Genomic DNA, 23,663 nt, shown 5'->3' on the forward strand with positions numbered 1-23,663 from the left:
GAGAGTGAGGGGGGGAGAGTGTGTGTGTGTGTGTGTGTGTGTGTGTGTGAGAGAGAGAGAGAGAGAGAGAGAGAGAGAGAGAGAGAGAGAGAGAGAGAGAGAGAGAGAGAGAGAGAGAGAGAGAGAGAGCTTAGAGCTCAGTTTGTCCTGCTTTTTGTCTCTCTTAGTTCCAGTCAAGTGAAATGTTAACTCTTTAATCTACAGAGATTTAATCTTCAGTTTACAGAAGATCCACATATACAAGTGTGATGGTCAGGGGTGCACATACTTTTGCCTTTGAGATACTACCGTATTTAAGTGTAAGTGTAGACAATGTGGTGTATACTTACATGTTGTAAATCCCAGCCTCCAGTTTTGGGTGGCCTGCAGTCCGATGGTGATGCTGAACAAATAATAACATGTTTACATGCTAAGATTCTCTTCAGTGTAAATAATGAATGCTAAAATACGCTTGAAGCTTGTTGTGTCTGCAATAAGCGCTGGAAATCATTATACAGCACCGTGTCCTCCTGAGAAACAATTAGCGCTAAACTTCTGAGGAGAAACAGAGAGGGATTTGCATTTTTTATAAGTGATTAGAGAAAACTTTTCCCGTCTTTGATGTCTGCGTTTCTTTTCTGACGTCATTCAGGTCAGGAGTCTGGAATGAAGTGAAGCAACCAATGAATGAATCCAATAAATCACACATGAGAACAAGATTTAAAGGAAGTCTTAACTTTTTTCCCCCAGAGGTAAAAAAAAACTGTTGTGTTGTGTCCATGTCGATTTTCCAATCTTTGTCATGTAAAATAAATTCATAGAAAATTTTTCCACACAAATGTTTGTATCTTTGGAGTAAATAAAAAAGCAAACCCATTTCTGCTCTCTGAGATGCTCCAAGTGTTTGTTCATCTAAAAAAAAAACAGCTTAGGTTTATCTTCAGCACTTAAATTCAGTGTAAGATTATCAACAAAGAGAAAGACACACGTCTAAAACACACTGAAAGAACAACAGAATTCATTCATTCATTCATTCATTCATTCATTCATTCATTCATTTTCTACCACTTATCCAAACTTCTCGGGCCTTCTCAGGCGTCATCGGGCATCGAGGCAGGATACACCCTGGACCGAGTGCCAACCCATCGCAGGGCACATACACACTCTCATTCACTCACACACTATAGATAATTTTCCAGAGATGCCAATCAACCTACCATGCATGTCTTTTTTTTTTTTAGGTTAGGTTAAGTCAACTTTATTATCCCCGAGGGGCAATTTGTTTCACAGCCAGCAGAATCCATACAATCCCAAACACACAACAACAAACAGTACGGAGGGAAAAAAAATAATAATTAGAAAAATAAATAAATAAATAAAGTATAAATTATTAAGTATTAAGTATTAAACCCAATAGCAACTGGTACAAAAGAATTTTTAAATCTATTTGTCCTGCAAAGCGGTAAAGAATATCTATGTGAAGAAGGTAACAACATAAAAAGATTCTGCAAGGGATGGCTGTGAATCTCTTAACATTAACTCGGCCTTCCTCAGAGTCCTTGCTTTATGCAAACTGTTTAAATCAATCAGACTTTGGACCGGGGGAGGAAACCGGAGTACCCGGAGGAAACCCCCGAGGCACGGGGAGAACATGCAAACTCCACACACACAAGGCAGAGGCGGGAATCGAACCCTCAACCCTGGAGGTGTGAGGCGAACGTGCTAATCACTAAGCCAACGTGACCCCCCCTCAAAAGAATTCAATTCAATTTAAATAAAATCGAATGTATTTGTATACGCTTTTAACAACTGACAGTGTCTCAAAGCAGCTTTACAGAACATAAACATAGAACAAAAGGTTATTGTAAAGAATAATATAAAGATTAATATAATACAACAATTCAAGATTAATATTAGATTTACTCTATTTAGATTATTATTTAGATATACACTATTTACACACCATACTGCACCTGGAGACTTTAAGGACGATCTTTAAAAAAAACATACACATTTTTGCGTATGTACATTATTTCTCCACTTATATTTTCATATTTTATATATGTATATATATACTTTTTATATAAATTTATACTTTTTTTTATCTCCTTTTGGTCTTGATTTATTTTTTTATCCTAAACTCCATTCCCTTTTTTTATGCCTATATACCGTACAGTTGCAAAAAGCATTTCACTGCATGTGGTACCCTATATGTACGTGTATGTGACAAATAAAATTTGATTTGATTTGATTTCTATTTAAATGTGTATGTATTTATCCCCAGTGAACAAGTCTGATGTGACTCAGGTGACTGTGTGGAGGAAAAACTCCCTTAGGTGGTAAAGGAAGAAACCTTGAGAGTAACCAGACTCAAAGGGGAACCTCATCCTCATTTGGGTGACACTGGGGGTGTGATTATAAACATACAGTCTGATAAATGTATTGATGAGGAGGTTGTTGTCCTCAAAGACCACATGGAGTTGCATCTCCTCGTTAGTATAGCAGAGTCTAACTGGAGCTGGTAGATCTCTAGATGCCTCTGGATTCTCACAGAGTCGGCCTCATCTCAGTGGAGGTCCAAAATCTTCATCGCACGGACGACGATCGGAGCCGGTACAATTTCTGGATGCCTCGGGATGGGTAGAAAGAGAGAAGCAGTGGAGAGGAATTAGTGTCCTGGTTTATTTTAGATCAGACTTACTGTCATCTGTTCATACTGATTGAAAATGTCCCATAAATCCGTTTCCATTCCACCAGTTATTCAGGATAGACAGTCCGAGTCCGTCCAATTTTCTCCACTGCATTTCAATTTCTTAATGGTGGATGAAAGGATTACTGGAGGATTAGGAACAAGTGTGGAGGAAATGAGAACGAGTCTTCCTGTAGAGAAATAAACCAAACCTGCTGAAACGTAAAGAAAGAAAAAAATGACTTGACAAAGCTCCTCTTTAAGGGAATGTGACTCAAATCATTGTTCGTTATTTCTGTTTCCTCTCATTGTAAAGATTCCAAAACTTTGCTTTGTGCCATTGCGCTTTTCTTTGTTTCGTTCTCAACACTAACTGATTTAAACAGTCAACATTAACACATTAGTGCACTTTGTAAGTTGTCTCCTTATCTCTGGATATTAGAGCTAGATATCTAACAAAATCCCTGTGTGTGTACAGTATCTGCATGTGTGTAGCGGCTTCTCGGATTTAACAGGAAGGAGCATAAATAAATATTTTAGTATTTAGCGCTGACTGAATCTGTGATGTCAGAGTGAGTGAACACATGAGAAAAAATGTTGGGATCTTTATATAACCTTCTGTAAATGGAGCATTAGATCCCCAGGACGTGTGCAACCCCAGGTAATAAACATTGCACCTGAGCCAAGATGTTGTTCTCGCATCGGGATTGAAAAGAAACTTCATTTCAAATAAAGGACAATAAAATATAGATGGTGTGTGTGTGTGTGTGTGTGTGTGTGTGTGTGTGTGTGTGTGTGTGTGTGTGTGTGTGTGTGTGTGTGTGTGTGTGTGTGTGTGTGTGTTTCCTTACCTGTTGAAATATGGGCTGTGGAATAGCAAGCATTTGCTCACTGAGGCAGAAGAACAGCAGGAGAGTAAACACAACCTTGCCCGAGGAAGAAAACGTCTGCTTATTATTATTTATTTTTTAAAGATATTTCAACCTCCGTTCCCTTGTCATCATCCAAAAAAAGGAACATTTTTGGTTTTGGGGAAATTTCCATCTGTGAGTCATCATCATCATCATCATCATCATCATCAACATCAACATCAACATCAACAATCAGCACTATTAAAAAACATACAGTAAAAGCTTGAGTCACCATAGCAACCCGTTCCCAAGGCACACTATTTGAGTCAATACATATTTCAACAAAATGACAAATGTGAGGTGCTTCTCAGACTTCCATGTCGTAGTGGATCCGTCCAGAAGCACCGAATAAACCACAAAGCTGTCACACAGGACACGTCTTCAGCTGCCGCTCGATGTTCTAAACATGTAATGATGTGTTTTTGTGACGGTTAAAGATTTGGGATCGTTTGATTCACTCTCACATTAAAGATCTGTCTATAGAGTTTTAATAACCTGAACGAAACATAGTCACAGCAGACTGTCTGCAAAATGAGTGCCATTTATTTTATTGTAATATTTTCTGGGTTTTTTTTTCTTTACTTTTACTTAATCTTTGTGCCTTCGATTGTGTTAGTTTTTTTTGTGTTAGTCAGAATGAGGTAGTGAGGCAGGGAGTGACCCTAGTAACCAAGAATGAGGTTGTGAGGCAGTGAGTGTCAGAATGAGGTAGTGAGGCAGTGAGTGAGTGTCAGAATGAGGTAGTGAGGCAGTGAGTGTCAGAATGAGGTAGTGAGGCAGTGAGTGAGTGTCAGAATGAAGTAGTGAGGCAGTGAGTGAGTGTCAGAATGAGGTAGTGAGGCAGTGAGTGAGTGTCAGAATGAGGTAGTGAGGCAGGGAGTGACCCCAGTGACCAAGAATGAGGTAGTGAGGCAGTGAGTGTCAGAATGAGGTAATGAGGTAGTGAGGCAGTGAGTGAGGCAGTGAGTGAGTCTAAAACACAGCATGACATCTTCCGTTGGACTTTTTTGTGCATTAACTGTCCTGTGGGTAAGTGCTGCCCCCTGGTGGTGCTTTTAAATGACCAAACTCCAGAGGTTAAATGTTCCCTGTTTATTCCTTTAAAAGTGCTTTAAAAGAAACACACCAGGAGCTTTTATGTGTCATGGTTGTGTTTAATTCATTTAATTCATTAAGTCTCCGTAAACTTAAACTTGTTTTGTGAAGAAAAAGAGAGCATCAGAAAGGTCGCAGGAAAAGAGGATCAGTGGGTACAAGTGAAAGACGAATTGTCGCACGAATGTGAGAAAGAACAAACAGAAAAATGACTACATTATTGAAAGAGACAGTCTTGTCTTTGTCAATCGGAAATCTAGAATTCAGCAGGGCTTCCATTCGAAAATGTTTTGTATCTTAAGCTGTGTTGTACAGAGAGGGAAAAACTCGACTCCCTTGCATTAAAAATATATAGAATTCATACATAGTTTAAAATCAGACCCAAAAAAACAAGGATAGCGAAACAGGGGCTTATTAAAAAAACACCAAGAACTACACTCATGGGAAACATAAAGAATAAACAAGACGGGGGAATACAAGACAGGATACAAAAACAAGAACATAAAACAGAGAACGACGGCGCCAAAGACACCCAACACTGTCAAGAACTCAAAAACAAAACACAACAGGTATAAACAGGAATGATAACTACAGAAACATGGGGCGGAAAAGGTCTAAGGATTGGGCGAAGCAAACACACGTGACCCAAACCACCCAACTGCTCCGGGTGTGTGTTCACGGTGTGTGTGTGTGTGTGTGTGTGTTCACTGCTGTGTGTGTGTGTGCACTTTGGATGGGTCAAATGCAGAGAACAAATTCGGGTATGGGTCACCGTACGTAGCCGTATGTCACAATAGAATACAATAGAATAGAAAACAAACAAAGACGCGTGGCACAGAAAATAACTTCTTCTTCATGTCTCACTCCACAGTGGTGTTAATCTGAAGCTCATGTGAAAGTAAACACTCAGGTCTTTAAGAATTTCTAGTGTTTTTCATCATCATATATATTCATTTAAAAATGTTGTTGTTTTTTTCTCCACACAGATGTTTGTATGTTCAGAGTAAATGTTGATATCAAACCCATTTCTGCTCTCTGAGCTGCTCCAAGTGTTTGTTCATCTAAAAAACAGCTCGGATTTCTCTTCAACAGTAAAATTCAGTGTAAGATTATCAACAGAGAGAAAAACAAACGTCTAAAACACACTGAGAGATCAGACTCACAGACAACATCGGTGTAAACAAACGTCTGATGTTGTGTCTGTGAGTCTGAACTAAAATAAATCAGAACTCACAGACACAACATCCGACCTTTGTTTACACTCTGATAAAAAATGTGACATAAAACTATTTCTATTCTATTGAATGATTTTTTTCTGTTTATCCTTCAATGGAGAGTTTGTTACAGTTAGTTACACATTAAGTCCAGCAGGCGGCGATGTAAACTTTCAAGCAGCAAACAGCGGAAAAGTGGAAAGAAGAAGAAGAAGAAAAAGATGGCTGCCTCCGTGTTCCATGCGTGTGCTGTGTTTTGGTCTGAACAGTGCATTATTTCTCTTTAATCTGCAATACTATCACCGTTAACTCGTTTATTTCCCTCGTTTATATACAAAATACTTAAATATGAAACCGAAATTCAAGCGAAAAGGAGGCGGAAAAGGGAAACAGTCCAAAGATAATCTTCACAAATTCATGATTTCTGTGCACAACTTTGTGCAAAGAGAAGGAGGAGACGATGAAGACGAGTCACGCGTCTACGTGGATACCTTCTCTAACAGGAAAAGCCGTAAAGAAATGCGTAAAGAGAAGCGAAAGTTAAAGAAGAGGAAAAAGAAAGGAAAGCAGCCTGCGGAGGAGAAGAAACAGAGTGTCAGTGTGGAAGCTGCTCCACAAAAACCTCCACCAAACCCTGCTGGTGCTGAGCTCAGGGACGGAGAGAAGAAACCGAAAAGAAAAGTGCGTTTCGAGACAACAGCGCCGCAGCCTGAGAAGAAAGCTAAACTGCAGGCGATGAGGAAGAAAGCGCTGATAGAAGCCAATGAGGTGGAGGATAGAGAGATCAAGAAGCTGGAGAAACGTCTGGGGCTCCATAAGAGGAAGAACAAGAAGAGCCTTCCGCAGTCGTTCGTCAGTGACGGCCTCGATTACATTCTGGGCATCCTGGAGCCTGGAGGATCTGGTTTTTACGCCAGTGATGAGGAAGAGGAGTCAGAGAAAGCCAAGAGAGGGCTGGAGAAGTTAGAGGAGATCAGTGAGGATGAGGAGTCCGAACACACCGGTGATGAGGTGGAAGAAGATGAGGGTGGAAATGAAGAGGATGGGGAGGAGGAGGAAGCAGTAGTAGAAGGAGGAGAGGAGGAAGAAGTAGAAGAAGAGGAGGAAGAAGTAGAAGAAGAGGAGGAAGAAGTAGAAGAAGAGGAAGATGAAGAAGTAGAAGAAGAGGAGGAAGAAGTAGAAGAAGAGGAAGATGAAGAAGTAGAAGAAGAGAGTGAAGAAGTGTCAGAAGAAGAGGATGAGCAAGATGATGAAGAAAATTCCCAAAGTAAATCATCTGTAAGTAATCTCTAACTAACGCTTATTTTGATAAATCTCTCTCTCTCTCTCTCTCTCTCTCTCTCTTTCTCTCTTTCTCTCTCTGAGGTTTAAGTTCTAAATCATTGTTTCACCAAAGGAATACAATCCCCTTCTGTCACATCTGTGTTGTTGACGCTGGCGTGTGTGCTGTGTTTGTTTAGCACAGTGAAGCAGCAGGTAAATATGTCCCTCCTCAACTCCGTGAAGCAGACGACAGCAAGCGTAAAGCTGAGCTGGAGCGACTGAAGCGCAACCTGAAAGGTTTGATGAACAGGTATGTGTGGAGTCGACTCATGAGACGTGGTCGATCAGTGTCGCGGTCACGTGACCGACTGAGCTTGTGATTGGCAGGTTGAGTGAACCCAACCTGGGCTCCATCAGTGGGCAGGTGGAGGAGATGTACATGAGCAACAGCAGGAAGGACATGAACGACGTGCTGACTGAAGTCCTGATGGCCGCCTGTGTCACGCCGGCACTGATGCCCGACAGGTACGCGATATGTTCATTTGATATGACAGTGTGTATTACTGTTGAGTGTTAATACAGACTAGTAAAAATAATTACTGTCATAAATCTTGTGAAGTGTCTCTTTTGGTGAAATTGTCCTTAGAATTGGTTCTGATATGATTTTTAATGATTGAAATTGAATTGTTTTGTTACGGAGATAAAATCTGTGTTAAAATGCTTGTTTGGTCACAACCAAATTGTTATTAAATATTCTACTGTGTATAAGATAGCAGTAGACAGTGTGGGTATTTTATAATGGGTCTCCTTGTTGTTTTTTCCTTTCAGGCTGCTGATGGAGCACATGTTGTTAGTCAGTGTCCTGCATCACACTGTTGGACTGGAGGTACTGTGTTTCCTAACCACCGCTTTATTAATTTTGTTCTTGTCATCATGTTTCTGTAGGAGGACACATTACGTGTGAAATATTTCCCCTGGGTCCTAGTACACCCTGTGTAAACCCTGTGTAAAATGTAGATTGAGGATTCAGTCTGCTCCTACCTTACCTGGGGTTAACAATTAATCCTGGCTCTTCGTAATCTGTTTAGCAATGCAGTGCGGAGTTAACGTTGTAAAAGTTGTGCTGAGATTCATAACCTGCTTTTGCATCAGCTGTGTGAAACATTCCTTTGCCCGGGCTTAAATGTGGGGTTTAGACTGACGATAGCGTAGTGAGAGTGTTTTTTTCTTTTTTTTTCCGCAGCAATTCAACATTTTTGATTTATTAATAAATTACAAACTCAAATTCTTCAGCACTTCGATACTTTTCATTCCTCATTGTTGTAAGTTGTTAGAATTTTCTTCATTAGTGTAGAACCTTGAGTTTGTGTCTGTCTCTCAGGTCGGTGCTCATTTCCTGGAGGCGGTTGTGCGGCGCTTTGATGAGACCCAGCGTGACAGCTCCATCGTAGGTAAGGAGTCCTCCAATCTGGCTTCCATGATGGCGCACATGTACAACTTCCAGGTGGTGCACTCGCTACTGCTGTTTGATGTGCTGAAGCGGCTGCTAGCGTCCTTCATGCCACAGGACGTGGAGCTCATGCTGCTGCTGCTGAGGAACGTGGGCTTTTCCCTGAGGAAGGATGACCCTCTGGGCCTGAAGGAGTTGATATCCGAAGCCCAACGCAAAGCCAGCACGGAAGGACCGAAATTCAACGACCAGACCAGAGTAAGGACAAGAATGTATCCAGGTTCTGATGCTCACTTGCATGTTTATCTCATTTTAGTTTCAATTCTCGAACATGATTCCATCAATCACAGAATAGTCCAAAACATGAGCACAGCGACTGAAATTTCTGTGGTCCAGAAACTTCCTTTTAAAAGTTGTGATATGTTCATCCCCGAGAGAGAGTCTGTATCTTTCTGTCTTTCGATTGTCTGTCTCTATCTCTCGCTTTTTCTTTTTGTCTGTCTCTATTTTAATCACCTTCTGCCCCTCCACTCCCCCCTCTCTCAGGTACGGTTTATGATGGAGACCATGCTGGCGCTGAAGAACAATGACATGCGGAAAATACCAGGTTACGACCCTGAGCCTGTGGAGAGACTGAGGAAGCTGCAGCGCTCTCTGGTGAGGCACGTTTATTACTAAGGGACACCAACTCTCTCCAAAAGACATTTAACATCAACAGACACGTCTTAAATATTTGTCAGACATGGAAGCACAGGCAGGTCAGGAGAAAATGTCTGTTTAGTTTGTAATTTAGTTACATAGAATTTTCATCATAGGTACACTTCAACTATGAGAGACAGAATGCTAAAAAAGTTTAAAAGGCATTTAAAAAGCATAAAAAATTGCTTTGGTATAAGAAGAATGAAACACATTTTTGGGTCTGATTAGTTTCCCAGAGCAGCATGACCTGAAGTGGTTTATTCCTTATGTAATATTGTGTGGTGTTGTGTTGTGAAGATCCAGAACCGGGCGAGTGGCACTGATGTGAAGCTCAGGGTTTCTTTGGAGAATCTTCTGGAAGCACAGCGCGTCGGTCGCTGGTGGATCGTCGGCTCGTCCTGGAGTGGAGCTCCCATGATTACTGAGGAGAAACCGACAGAGCAGCCTGTTAAAGGGGAACAGGTGAAGGGAAAGAATAAACAAGCATAAGTTACATTTTTAGCACAAAACAAACCACACCAACAGAGGGGGAAGGACATGGGATGTGTTTTGTGTAATGATTGCTTAGTGATTAAGGTGCTGGATTATCAGTCAGAAGGTTGTGACTTTGAGTCCGCCAAGCTGCCACTGCTGGGCCCCTGAGTGAGGCCCTTAACCCTTAATTGCTCAGTTGTATAAAATGAGATACAAATGTAAGTCACTCTGGATAAGGGCATCCTCCAAATGCCATAAATGTAAATGGTGGCCAACCAGTAGAAATCAACAAATTCAGGGTAGTATATTGTCTTCACTGTGTTCTCAGATACACTGGGAATTTTGTGGTTAAAAAAATTTTTTTTACTTTTCTTTTTACAATGCTGACACCTCTGATATCTTTGTCACTGTTCATCTCTCAGTTCAGTGCCAAAGTACTGGAGCTGGCCCGCAAACAGCGCATGAACACGGATGTCAGGAGGAACATCTTCTGCATCATTATGACCAGTGAGGATTACCTGGACGCCTTTGAGAAGCTTCTCAGGTTTGTAGTATATTTTCTGTTCATATTTTTTCTCATTGTTTGGTCTTTTATTATTCTTTCTTAAAGTATCCAGTACTCACTCAGTCAGTCCTCCGGGTTACTCTCACTTTCTGCTTTCTTTTCTCTAGACTGGGTCTGAAAGGGCAGCAAGAGCGTGATATCGTACATGTTTTAATCGACTGCTGTCTGCAGGAGAAAACCTTCAACGGCTTCTATGCCGTTTTAGCAGAGAAGTTTTGTGAACATGACAGACACTTCCAGGTAACACAAGTGATTTATTTTACATCCTGTGTCTTTTCCCCTTCAGTGATTTCATTATATTTTTTTAACTACTGATGTGCTAAAGATGTAGATGGAGAAGCTGATTACTGATGTGCTAAAGATGTAGATGGAGAAGCTGATTACTGATGTGCTAAAGATGTAGATGGAGAAGTTGATTTCAGTTATTTGTTTGGTTTATGCAGGAAGCTATTAAAACACAAGCAAAGCGGTAACCAATTAAGGATTTACATTAAAGCAAGCTAACTGCCTGCACAAAACACAATAGCATTGTGCAATTATGAAATAATATGTAACAGTGAAGTTTATAGTGCTGTTATAAATTGATTAAAAAAAAGGCAAATACAACTAATGCATATTCTTTGTTCTGAATTTCTAGAAGTATAGTTAAATATTTGCTGTATTTTTTGTAGTTAATGTAATTTTTTTCTTGAAAGCACCTGTAATCATATTTACGACTTCCCAACTCATAAATACAAACTTCCATGGAGGATCTGAACAGTAATTTGATAGATGATTTTTTTTTTCTTCTCCAGATGACTTTCCAGTTCTGTCTATGGGATAAATTTAAAGATCTAGCAAACCTTTCGAGCAGTTCCTTCGCAAACCTCGTCCAGATGGTCACACATCTCTTAACCAAGAATTCCCTCTCACTTTCTATCCTCAAGGTAGGCCGAGATTAAGCAGCTATCTCCGCTCAGAGTGGCTATCACATGGGTGGTTTGCAATTATACTTGTTTATTATATGCATCATTGTAAATGGTAAACATTTAAATCATGATTTACTGATTTAAAATGAATTAGAGATAGCAAAGTCAGAACATCACATTTGTATGTGACTTCTCATTTCCTCCATGTGTCTCTTACTTCGTCAGGCCATAGAGTTTGGAGAACTTGATAAACCCAAGGTCAAATTTTTGAGACAGATCCTCTCCAGACTCTTCCAGCAGACTCAAGAGGAGGATCTGGTTCAGATTTTCAGCCGGTGAGTTTCTAGACTAAATAAACTTGATAGACTTAAATATATGACCATGTAAAAGTATGATATCGTTCCAGACTCCTGAGTTTGCTTGTAATCAACAATATTCAGAACTTTGCCTGAGTTCAGAAATGCATGGATGCTCACAGCACAGAACCTACTTGCATGCATGCAAATGTATTCATGAAAACTCTTAGTGCAAAGACTTCCTTCTCCTACTGAAAAAAATCTAAGATAAATCTTAGAAAACATGGCATTTCCCCTTTCGAATGAAATCAGATCCAGGTAAAGATGCGTTATTCAAAAAAGTATCTTAACAATTAATAGTGCTTAAGGTCAAAGTGTCAGGTGTAGAGAGTGTCATGAGAGAGAGGAGTGTCAGGAGTAGACAGGAGAAGTGTCAGGAGTAGAGAGGAGAAATGTGTTGCAGACAGTCTTTTCCTTGCTCAGGTTTGCTCTGAGATTGGTTCTAAATCACTCTTATGCTAAGACTCCTAGTTAGAAATGTATAAGTTAAGTTAGGAGCTCTCTGAGATGATTCTTATGATTTAGATATCATTAAGATCTACATGAATTATGTATGTGATTAACAAAGAAGAATGTAGGTGAACTGTCTGGTTCATCTTGTCTTGTTTGTAAAACATCAGCTGGTAAAACACAACAGAAAAATCTACATAAACTGAAAAATCTAGTTTTATCAAGTCAAAGTAAAGCTAAGAAAATTCTGTGTGCAGCCATATTGTTGTGACATTAGGTCATTTTTGTCAACGAACTCTGACGAGGTGGGATCTAGCCCATGTTCAGGTTGGGTTGAGTTCATGAATACTGTAAATGTATTGTATCTTTAAACACTATTAATGTAGTAACAGCAGTATTAAATGTAGTTTTATTTGTATGGAATAACTTAAATACAACTGAACATAATGAGCTGACTTTGTTAATAAACAGTCAGTAAAGTAAGGAATAAAATCCCACATGTTGTGCAGTTATAGGAATAATTGCTGTTATCAATTATCAATAATGGGGTTTATTTAAAAGTGCTTTGAGATGCTGTTCTTAAGAAACAGGATGCTGTACGAGTGAAGTATGAGCTTTTGTGTGTTCTGTGTGATCAGGATTTCAGGGGTTCCTAAGCTAGGAATGCTACGTGAAGGACTGAAACTCTTTATCAAGCACTTCCTGCTTCGGAGAACACAGGCGGAGGGAACGCCGCTCACGACGAGAGCCGAGGTGGCCATCAAGGCCATGGAGGCGCATGACACCAAGCTCATGCTGTAGAACACAAACTGTTCCTCTTGTGTGACATTTTATTTTTAGTAATTCAACAGATTCTGTCCAGCAGGTGGCTCTTCAACCCAACTTTCTAGAACTCTCATTTTTCACCATTTTTTTTTAAACTGGAAGAATTTGTTGATAATCAGCTGTGGAAATAAGCTATATATATATCTTATTTCTTTCAAACGAATGCTTTACCCAGATTATGAAAGTATAAAGCAATATTCAACAATGTTGGATTAACAACATTGTTGAATATTGCTTTATACTTTCATAATCTGGATAAAGCATTCGTTTTAAAGTATTTAATCAGTCATGACATGAAAAGATGCACAAGACCGACCTGGAAAATGATTCATTTAGTTGAGGTCTAACAATTTTCTAACAATAAAACAATTAACCGATGCTTTATAAAATGTATAAATGGATAAGAGTTAAGGAAGATAGACCATAACTTTAATAAAATGTCGTTATTATTATTATTATTATTATTATTATTATTATTATTATTATTATTATTATTATTATTATTATGTAAGTAAAACACAGAGGCTGTACAAACTAATATAAGCTAACTATTTAGTCTATTAATCAAGGAAATCTAACAACATATTCCCTGAGAGACTAAATTCCCTCAGGTGAAGCTGAGGTAATCTATCTGAGGTAAAAACTCGCGCTCGCGCGCCACGGCTCGCGCGTGTGATTTACTAAAACTCTGACCTGCAGAATCATATTTTTTACGTTTATACTGTGGATGACTATACTATGGAGAGAAAAGAAAGAAACGTTCATGGTGTTGTGTGTTCACGAGTGAAATATAGCCGTTCAGCTCCCGGACGTGAATGACGCCGGCGCATAGCAGAGGCTCGCCGCTACATTCGAGCCCAGCGCCTGATTAATTAGCAACATTAGCATCGGCGCGGGCACCAAACGGTCAGAGCGCGTGAGCGGGTCATCCGGGGTCAGGAAGCTATGACGAAACGTTTCTCCTCTCAGCAGCCTTCTTTTCTTCTCCAGTAGTTTCCACTGCCTGCACTTGTGTTTGGGGGTTTAACATAAAAAAAAGACTTTAGCTTGAGAACAGTGACTAATTTTAAAAAATAAAAACACCTTGGTGTGAATATCATGAACCTTCAGAGATTTCCAGTAGTTTATAATAGATTTTTTAATTGTTTCTGACATTTTTGTTTCTTACTTCTCCACATTTTCTTGTTCACATACTTTTGGCTGCTACAAAACACTCACACTGGAGACTCCTTACAGAAAAAAATGTACGTTTACATTTACTGCATTTGGCAGACGCCCTTATCTAGAGCGGTGTACAAAAGTGCTTAAGTATTCACTATCATTGTATGCATGAACTCTGGTTCACTAAACTACAGACTTAAGATACCATGACCCTAAAACACTGTTCAAAGTTGTTTTTTTTTAATACACACATACAACAAACGTGGAAGAAATTGCTAGTTGAAGTGTTTCATGAAGAAGTAGGTCTTCACCATCATTTTTTTTTAAAAAAAGCCAGTGACTCAGCTGTCCGGACCTCTAGGGGAAGTTCATTCAATCACTTTGATGCCAGAACAGAAAAGAGTAGTATGTAGTATGCTTGTAGTATGCTTAACTCTTACCCGGAGAGATGGTGGGACCAGTCGAGCAGTGCTGGTAGCTATGAGGGTGCAAGGAGTGATGAGGGCTTTGAGGTAAGCATCGGTGTTTTGAATCTGATGCGTGTAGCTACTTGAAGCCAGTGGAGGTACCACAGAAACCACAGGCAGGTTGAAAACATGTTGTGCAGCTGCATTTTGGATCATGTGCAGAGGACGAATTGTGTTCATAGGTAGACCTGCCAGCAGTGAGTTGCAGTACTCCAGTCCTAAGATGACTAGAGACTGAACAAGTACCTGAGCAGCCTGTGTGGATAAAAATGTACGAATCCTTCTAATGTTGTAGAGAAGGAATCGACACGAGCGTGTCACATTAGCAACATGCTAGGAAAAGGACAGTTAAGTGTCCATGTTTACCCCAAAGTTGCGAGCTGTGACTGAAGGGGAGATCGTTATGCAGGGATATTGCAAGATCATGACCTGGGGATGAATCACCTGGAATGATCAGCAGTTCTGTTTTGCTAGGATAGAGCTTCAACCGATAGAGCCGTCATCTGTCGAATGTGCTGGTTTAAAGCCAGACTGGTTGGGATATTGGAGGTTGTTCTGTGAGATACAGACAGACAGTTGATTTTAGACAATGTGTTCAAGAATTTTTGAAAGAAAAGAGAGAAGTGATACCAGTCTGTAGTTACTGATGTCTGATGTATCCAGAGCAGGTTTCTTCAGGACAGGAATAACCCTTGCTCTCTTGACCAGATGTTATGGATCTATTGATGAAAGTGGTGAGATGGTCTGGAGCATAGTGGAAGGGAGTGGATCTAATGGGCAGGTGGTAGGATTGCAATGCCTGATTAGTTGTAAAATGTCTTCTGCTGCTACGGTTGAGAAATGCGACAACAAATGAGTAGGGGAATCCTGACTGTGAGATTTAGGTGCAGTCAGGGTAGAAGTGAAGTTCCAGCAGATTTGCTCAATCTTCTCCTGGTAGAAAGAAGCAGAAGCAGAAAGAAGTCATCTGCAAAAAAGATGATGTGAAGCTTACGAGGGTCTTGTGCCAAAGCTTCAAGCTTTTCCTTGTAGAAGGATGTCTTGACAGAAGTCACTTCTGAGAAGAACTTGGCCAGGAGTGTATGGTAAGAGTGAAGATCTGCATCAAGTTGTGATTTCTTTAATCTGTTTATATAGAGCATCCACTGTACAAAAATGTATGTAAATGAGTTTTTACTATAGAAACAACATATTAGATTATATATTATAATCAACTAGACACTGGAAATAGTATCCAAGATGCTTTCCAGACTCAATAATTCAACAGCTGTGGTGTTGTTAATATAGCAAGTTTCAACATTAGCTGTTTCTCAGTTTTTAAAAATGATCCCTTATCCTTTGCTTATATTCTGTTACCTGTTTCCTGTGTCTCTTTAATAGGTCTTGCTCAATCCACTGTCTCAACACATAGAAAGAGTTTATATTTCATAAAAGACTGTATTCAAAGCCAAATTTTGCAATGTTTTCAACTCCAAGATGGTGGGTTTTTCTGTCTGGTTGTCAAAGAAAAAAAAGCCAATTAAATTTGTTTACACTAATATATGGCGGAGAGGTTTGGGGTAATAAAAAAAATATATACCAAAAGATTCAACAAATTAAGTGCAAACTGGAAATTTATGTGAATTCACAGTGTGTCTCATTTTGACAGGTGTTTGTGTATTTGCTACTTATATGAACATATTAGTTATAAATACGAGTAAATGCTGTGACCCTATAGATTCTTATTTAAGCTTCCTCTTGTGGTAACATACCTGCTATTAGCATCATATAACAGCTTATTTTACATTTCCAATAACAAAACTTGCAATGCCCAGAATCTAAAATCTATAAAGATTGCCCTGTGCTTATGGCAGAACTCTTATTTACAGTCTTCACTCAGTACTGTTTGTCTTTTCTCTTCTATACCTGTATGCTGTAAAGATTTAAAGTCTGGTATCTTCTAGAAGGTTCCTTCCTGACGTTATCTCAGAGACATTTTCCTCAGTACTGTTATATCTGGCTTGTTCTTTATGGTTGTTGATCTACATCCAGATTTTTATATTTGCGATCATGTGTATGAAGCTAAATTGATCATCTTGCTATTTCTGTAGCAGTCTTAATTACATTACTGAAAGCAAGATATCTGCTGATTTATTAATCAGCTAATAAATTCATAGAAACCTTTTAGAGTAATGGGGGAACTATTTTACTATCATTCTGAAGCACACACACTGATGCATTCACTGTTTTTTTTTTTGTTGTTGTTGTTGTTTCTGGCACTCTTTCTTCCCTTCCTGATGCTAAGTCTTTTTCCTCACTACCCTTAGACTCAGCCACAGATACTTTCCTCTCATCTCTTTCCTCAACTATGGACTCCCTCTGCCCTATGTTCGCTAAACCCAAGAAAACTTCTTCTTCTGCTCCTTGGCTTTCAGATGTGCTGCGCAACAATCGAAGAGAGCTAAGATCATCAGAGAGAAAGTGGAAGAAATCACAACTTGATGCAGATCTTGATTTTTACAGAACACTTCTTGTCAAGTTCTCCTCAGATGTGACTTCTGCCAAGACTTCCTTCTACAAGGAAAAGCTTGAAGCTTCCTCACATGACCCTCGGAAATTCCACAACATCATCTCTTCTCTGCTCAACCCCCCGGCTCCACCTTCTTCATCCTCCCTGACTGCAGAAGACTTTGCTTCTTTCTACCAGGAGAAGATTGAGGAAATCTGCCGGACCTTCACTTCAGCCCCGACTGCACTTACATCTCAGAGTATGGATTCCCCTACACCTTCGTTGTCACATTTTTCAACTGTGGCAGCAGAAGAGACTTTACAACTCATCCAGTCCTGCAATCCTACCACCTGCCCATTGGATCCACTCCCTACCACTATGCTCCAGACCATCTCACAAGACCTCTTGCCCTTCATTTCCACTATCGTCAATAGATCCATAGCATCTGGTCAGGTACCAACTACTTTCAAGAGAGCAAGGGTTATTCCCATCCTAAAGAAACCTGCTCTGGATCCATCAGACATCAGTAACTACAGACCGGTATCACTTCTCTCATTTCTTTCAAAAATTCTTGAACGCATTGTCTATAATCAACTGTCTGTCTATCTCTCACAGAACAACCTCCAAGATCCCAAACAGTCTGGCTTTAAAGCAGCTCACTCTACAGAGACAGCCCTTTTGGATGTCTCTGAGAAGCTACATACTGCTAGATCAGCCAAACTATCATCCGTCCTTATCCTCCTTGACCTTTCAGCAGCGTTTGATACGGTCAACCACAAGACTCTCTTATCCTCCCTCAAGAGTCTGGGGATTTGCGGATCAGCTTGGGAATGGTTTGCCTCCTACCTGGAAGGACGCTCATATCAAGTAACATGGAGGGGAGTGACATCTGCTCCACGCAGACTCTCCACTGGCGTCCCACAGGGCTCAGTACTTGGTCCTCTTCTTTTCTCCTTGTATACTCACTCTCTTGGTGAAGTTATTTCATCACATGGGTTCTCTTACCACTGCTATGCTGATGATACACAACTTATCTTCTCTTTCCCACCCTCAGATGCCACAGCTTCTGCCCGGATCTCAGCATGTCTGGCAGAAATTTCATCATGGATGACTGCTCATCAGTTAAAGCTCAATCCTAGCAAAACTGAACTGCTGTTCATCCCAGGTGATTCATCCCCAGGTCACGATCTTGCTATATCCTTGCACAACGATCTGATCTCCCCTTCAGCCACAGCTCGCAACCTTGGGGTAACCATGGACAATCAACTGTCCTTTTCCTCTCATGTTGCAAATGTGACTCGCTCATGTCGGTTTCTTCTCTACAACATTAGAAGGATTCGGCCATTTTTGTCCACACAGACTGCCCAGGTACTTGTTCAGTCTCTTGTCATTTCTAGACTGGATTACTGCAATGCACTGCTGGCAGGTCTGCCTATGAACGCAATCCGTCCTCTGCAAATGATCCAAAATGCAGCTGCCCGGCTTGTTTTCAACCTGCCAAAGTTCTCGCATACCACCCCGCTACTGCGATCCCTCCACTGGCTTCCGGTAGCTGCACGCATCCGGTTCAAAACACTGATGCTGGCCTACAAAGCCAAAAATGGACCAGCCCCCTCTTACCTCAAAGCCCTCATCATTCCTCGCACTGCACCCCGCAACCTCCGATCTACCAGCACTGCTCGACTGGTTCCACCATCTCTCAGGCTAAGAGGCAAGTATACTACAAGACTCTTCTCTGTACTGGCACCAAGGTGGTGGAATGAACTTCCCCTAGAGGTCCGGACAGCCGAGTCACTGGCTATTTTCAAGCGGCGGTTGAAGACCTATTTATTCAGGAAGCACTTCAACTAGCACTTCTTTCCTTATCTTTTGCAAAAAAAAAAACAAAAAAAACAAAAACAAAACACCTTTGACACTTTTTCATTGTAACTTTGAACAAATGTTTTAAACTCATGGTATCTTAAGTATGTAACCTAGTGAACCAGCATTAATGTATTCAGTGTTAGAGATTTAAGCACTTATGTACGTCGCTCTGGATAAGGGCGTCTGCCAAATGCTGTAAATGTAAATGTAAATGTAAATGTTTTTGTTGTTGCTCAATTGATCAAGCCTAATCAGAGGTGTCAGCAGATCAAACAGCATCACAGTGACAGTGTCTTCCACAGCATCACAGTGTCTTTGTTTTTCTCACTGACATGCAGAGAGAGTGTATGCCATCTCGCGCAGATGGGCCACATTTCCGCATTTCTCACAAAGCCAACATTGTCACCGTGTGTGAACGGAAACACAGTAACGGCAGACTGGCCCACTAAGATACACACAGGTGACCAGAGAGAGAGAGAGAGAGAAAGAGCATGAGTGCTGTGTGGCTGTGTATGTGTTTATCTACGTGACTCTGTGTGTGTGTGTGTGTGTGTGTGGCAGAGGGAATCACACCTTCATCTGTTGGTGACCTCTTTCTGACCCTGTAATAGGAAGGAAATGTGGCTGATAACTGATCACTATCAGAGTGTGTGCTTGCGGGAAATGGATCATTGTGTACATACAAATAGTATTTTGATGTATTTTGTTAGATTCTACCAATATCAAAATTCTCAAAGTATGTATGACTAAATTCAGTCATCAGTCCTAATCATGAGCTAATATTAACCAAACAATGAGAGTCTTTATGTAATTCTTGTTGTAATCTCATTTACTGTATGGTTTAGGTAAGAGATGGAGCCCAGGAAAAGTTCACTGTCTGGTCAATGTCTAGTGTTTGCCAAAAAAAAAAAAAAAAGGGCGGGGGTCCAGTACATTGTTTTTCTTTTTTCAGTGCTGGCTCTGTGCTGCGGGATAAATCTTTCAGGTGTGACGACATATCGTTATTTAATTTATTAATCATTAAAAGACAAAATATTATTTTAAAAATATCTACAGATTTACAAGAAAAACAGGCTTTCATGATAGTTTAGGATTTTGGATAAAAAAACAATTATAGTTAACAGGAACGCTCACTAATGGCTGCCCAATATGCAAAATTATTTATCCTTTGATTCATTTTCAGTTTAATACATATTTAACACAGTTTGTTGTATGACAAATGTCTGTAACTAATTAACCATGTTTTTATTATTATTGTTATTATTCTGACTTAAAATGATAAAATAAGAAAGCAGTCGACTTAACCAACATGGTTCTACGGGCTACAGTCAATATTCAATATAAGCACATGATTAATCCTTTAGGAACTTTCAGAAAGTTTGAACTTTATTGAGCCTATAAGGCCCTTTATCTCCAGTTCCGGATGCTGATTGTTTATTTTACAGCTTCTCAAGACCCAAAGAGTTTGAAAACCCAGTGTAATCAACAACAACAATAAAAATTCCTTAAATGTGTATAGGTAAAATAGAAGGCTTCCAGTGTTGGGATTTTTTTTGTAGTAACTATCAGATTGTGGTATAAGAAAATCACTAAACCGTGACTGATTAAACATACACTTCCAAAACTGGGCAAACTGAAAGCAGATTTAGCCGTTTACCGTTCATCTGCTGTCTTTTCTCCTACTGAACACTGAGTTAATGTTTCCTCTGATTACATCTTTGATGTGATTTTGGACTCTTATCTGCAGCTGGACAAACCTGTGCTTTGTGGAGAAACTGGGCTTCAGATCAATAACCAGTGCTTCATGAGGCCAGCTGGGACATGCATAATGCTGATTGTTCTGCTTATTTGAGCAATCTGTGAAATGAATGTCAATTCGATCTGAAAGGTGTGGAATTTGAGAAATCCCATCTCATTTTACCCGTAAAGCATATAACACTGATTTAGTAGTTTATGTACAGTATAAAAATTATATTATGCACCTTTTCTGTTTGAAAAGTATGTTGTTAATATGTTCCATCCTGTTGTTCAGCTTTAATTATTAAACCTAGATCTGTTAGCATGTTTTCCTCCCTTTTGTATTCCATGATGCTCTGTTTTGATCCTGTTGTATTCTACCTTCTTGTTGTCTTTTGTTGAACTCTGCTAGGTTTCACCCTGGTTTATTACACAGCACTATATTACTGTGCTGTTATACTTTATAACACTTTGTTGTTTCAAACTATTACATTACATTGCACTTATGTTACGCTATGATATCTTTCACTTTATTTTACACATTGGTGCTCTCTGTCCTGTTACACTTTTCAACCCTGTTATGTTACACCTAATGTTACTCTCTGTTATGACATTCTGCCTTGTTTTGTTACACTCTGTTTTATCAGAATTTGTTATGTCTGGTAATGTTATGCTCTTTCACTAGGTTATATTAACCTTTGTTGTGTTAAACTTTGCTTACACTCTATTATATTACTCTCTTAAACTACTTAATTCTCGTATGTTACACCTTATGTTACTTTCTTATAATTTATACTCGTTACACCCTGTTATGTTACGCTCTATTATATTATACTATTCCACGCTGTTATATTACACTATGTGATTTTATATATATATATATATATATATATATATATATATATATATATATATATATATATATATATATATATATATATATAAAATAATAGTCATCTCATTTCACTAATTTATTTCAAAGTGAAATACATACTTGCAATATAATGCCAGTAATATTTTTTGAGGTCCAAATATTATCACATGCATACTTTTTTTATATATAGAAGCAACATAGACTTCTCTAAGATAACATATCTCAGTGTTCTAGGTTGGTGAAATCGATAAGTTCATAGAGTGCTTTTATTCAAGCTGATGGCTATGCAGAAACTCTTTTAAAAATGCTTAACCAATATAGTGTGAAAGTGACTCAACAGGCTGATTACTCAGGTGTGGAAAAACCTCCCGTAAGCCTGAGGATCAAAGTCAGCCAATGCTCTTAAGTCATGCTCTGTATGCGCAATGGAGACGAGTGCCATAAACCAATCTCCTCCAATTAGCTCATGACAAAATTAGAGGCACTTAACGTCCGACCGGATCGTTTCTCTCCAGCCGCATATCGTTGAAACCACAAGGTGGTGATTATATTTAAATTGGCTCTAATTGAGTCTAAGGAGGGCTTCTTGGCAAAAAAAGAGCAGATATATCACTGGGTTTATTAGCTTGTATTAATAAAAGAGGAAATGCTCTCTCTGCTGAGAAATTGACTCGAAAGTCCCATTAAAGTGAGCAGCCATGTAGGACTGCAGAGCCATTGCCTTTTCCTGTTCATCATTTTCTTTTCACGTTCATCTTAAGTGAAAAAGTCCTCCAGAGCTCTTAATCGAGGATCATTTATCTGCTGCGTGTCCTCAAGGTTAGATTAAAGAAAATGGTGCAAAGCTTTTCCAGCCAAGATGGGTTTGTTTACATGGAAGATTTCAATAGTATAACATATTATAACCCACAACAGATTAAAAAGAGATCATTTTTGCTTATTAAAATATTCTGTAATAGAATATTGACAAGCCACAAATATGGATACATTTTTATTACTTTTATGATCTTTGATGATGCATCAGTTTATTAATTGCACAATGCTAAAACGTCTACTGTAATGTACCGAGTCAGACTTATTTAAGAGTCCATACATAAGGTATAAATTAATGGTCTTTCGGACGTTCTGTAGAACAATATACAGTATGTCTCATTTTGGGTTTCTGCTTCTTCTATAGAATTCACTGTAGGGTATTGTATAATGGGATTTCACATGTTGCACTTCATGTCCATTATAGAATGTTTTTGGAATTCATCTACATTGTTGTAGATATATTCAAAATAAAGTCTTTCTGCACCCTACATAGTGAGTTATGTCCAGTATGGGATGAGGACGAGTATTAAATAATGGACAGAGGTATGGTGGTTTAGTGTTTTTCTCTCACCTCTAGGTTTGGAGGCTTGACTCCTGTCTCCAAGTCTAAAGACATGTAGGTTGATTGGCTACAATCTGTGCGAATGGGAGCAATTGAACCCTGCAATGGGTCGGCACCATATCCAAGATGTCCTCCACGTTAGGCCCCGAGTCTGGAAAAATGAGTGATTGAATATATGGATGGATGGATGGATGGATGGATGAGATAATAGCATTTTACCCTATACAGTGCATTCTGTAAAATGCACCAGGTCCAATTTGGAATCTTGGGATTCAGCTCCTTATATGGGAATAATATAAGTAGCTGGGGATAAAACTGTGGTCATGCAGACTCTCTGTACTGCACTATGTCATATTTTGAATTTGTTTATTATTGAATTGTTTGGGAACTCATCACTCATCAATACTTGTGCCTCTTATACATAGTGCACTAGGTCCAGTATGAGTCTCATTTGCCATGTAATATATGAAATAATAGTTGACTAGATCTGTTACTAGAACTATGTGCAATGGAGAATTCATTTGTGATTATTTGTATATAGAGTATAGAATAATGACTTTTCATATGTAATACAGTCTCATTTGGACTCCTACAGTGTTAAATGTGATGTTCCATATGGTGTGTATTGCTCTGTTTCAAACGTGTTACTTGTTTATAATGAGCAAACTTAAAAATAATGTTTTATTTGTATATATATGTTTTATTTCTAGACATATGTGGGGCTCTTTATATCCAATTCAGTGGCCATCTTGGGATTCATCAGATTGGAACAGAAATTGTGTGTCCACAATGGTGTGTCCATTTGTTCTAACCTCTTGGT

At 39.3% G+C, this 23,663-nt stretch overlaps 1 protein-coding gene across 1 annotated transcript; it reads left to right on the forward strand.

Annotated features, from left to right (window-relative positions):
- The first annotated feature begins 6,081 nt into the window (after positions 1 to 6,081).
- On the forward strand, positions 6,082 to 13,336 carry nom1 (nucleolar protein with MIF4G domain 1). The gene is made up of 12 exons (XM_027155708.2): positions 6,082 to 7,166; positions 7,349 to 7,461; positions 7,539 to 7,676; positions 7,980 to 8,037; positions 8,533 to 8,859; positions 9,148 to 9,258; positions 9,598 to 9,762; positions 10,197 to 10,318; positions 10,447 to 10,579; positions 11,134 to 11,265; positions 11,473 to 11,582; positions 12,692 to 13,336. The coding sequence occupies exons 1-12, from the start codon at positions 6,237 to 6,239 to the stop codon at positions 12,852 to 12,854; spliced, it is 2,502 nt and encodes an 833-aa protein (XP_027011509.2). The 5' UTR covers positions 6,082 to 6,236; the 3' UTR covers positions 12,855 to 13,336.
- The last annotated feature ends 10,327 nt before the right edge of the window (positions 13,337 to 23,663 follow it).

This window comes from Tachysurus fulvidraco, chromosome 1, assembly GCF_022655615.1.
Source record: "Tachysurus fulvidraco isolate hzauxx_2018 chromosome 1, HZAU_PFXX_2.0, whole genome shotgun sequence".
NCBI lineage: Eukaryota > Metazoa > Chordata > Actinopteri > Siluriformes > Bagridae > Tachysurus > Tachysurus fulvidraco.

Excerpts from the sequence above, each read along its gene's own strand:
- nom1 (XM_027155708.2), top strand. The coding sequence starts at position 6,237 with ATGAAACCGAAATTCAAGCGAAAAGGAGGCGGAAAAGGGAAACAGTCC. Across the intron at positions 10,319-10,446 it reads GCCTTTGAGAAGCTTCTCAG|ACTGGGTCTGAAAGGGCAGC; the intron begins GTTTGTAGTATA and ends TCTTTTCTCTAG. Across the intron at positions 11,266-11,472 it reads TCTCACTTTCTATCCTCAAG|GCCATAGAGTTTGGAGAACT; the intron begins GTAGGCCGAGAT and ends TTACTTCGTCAG.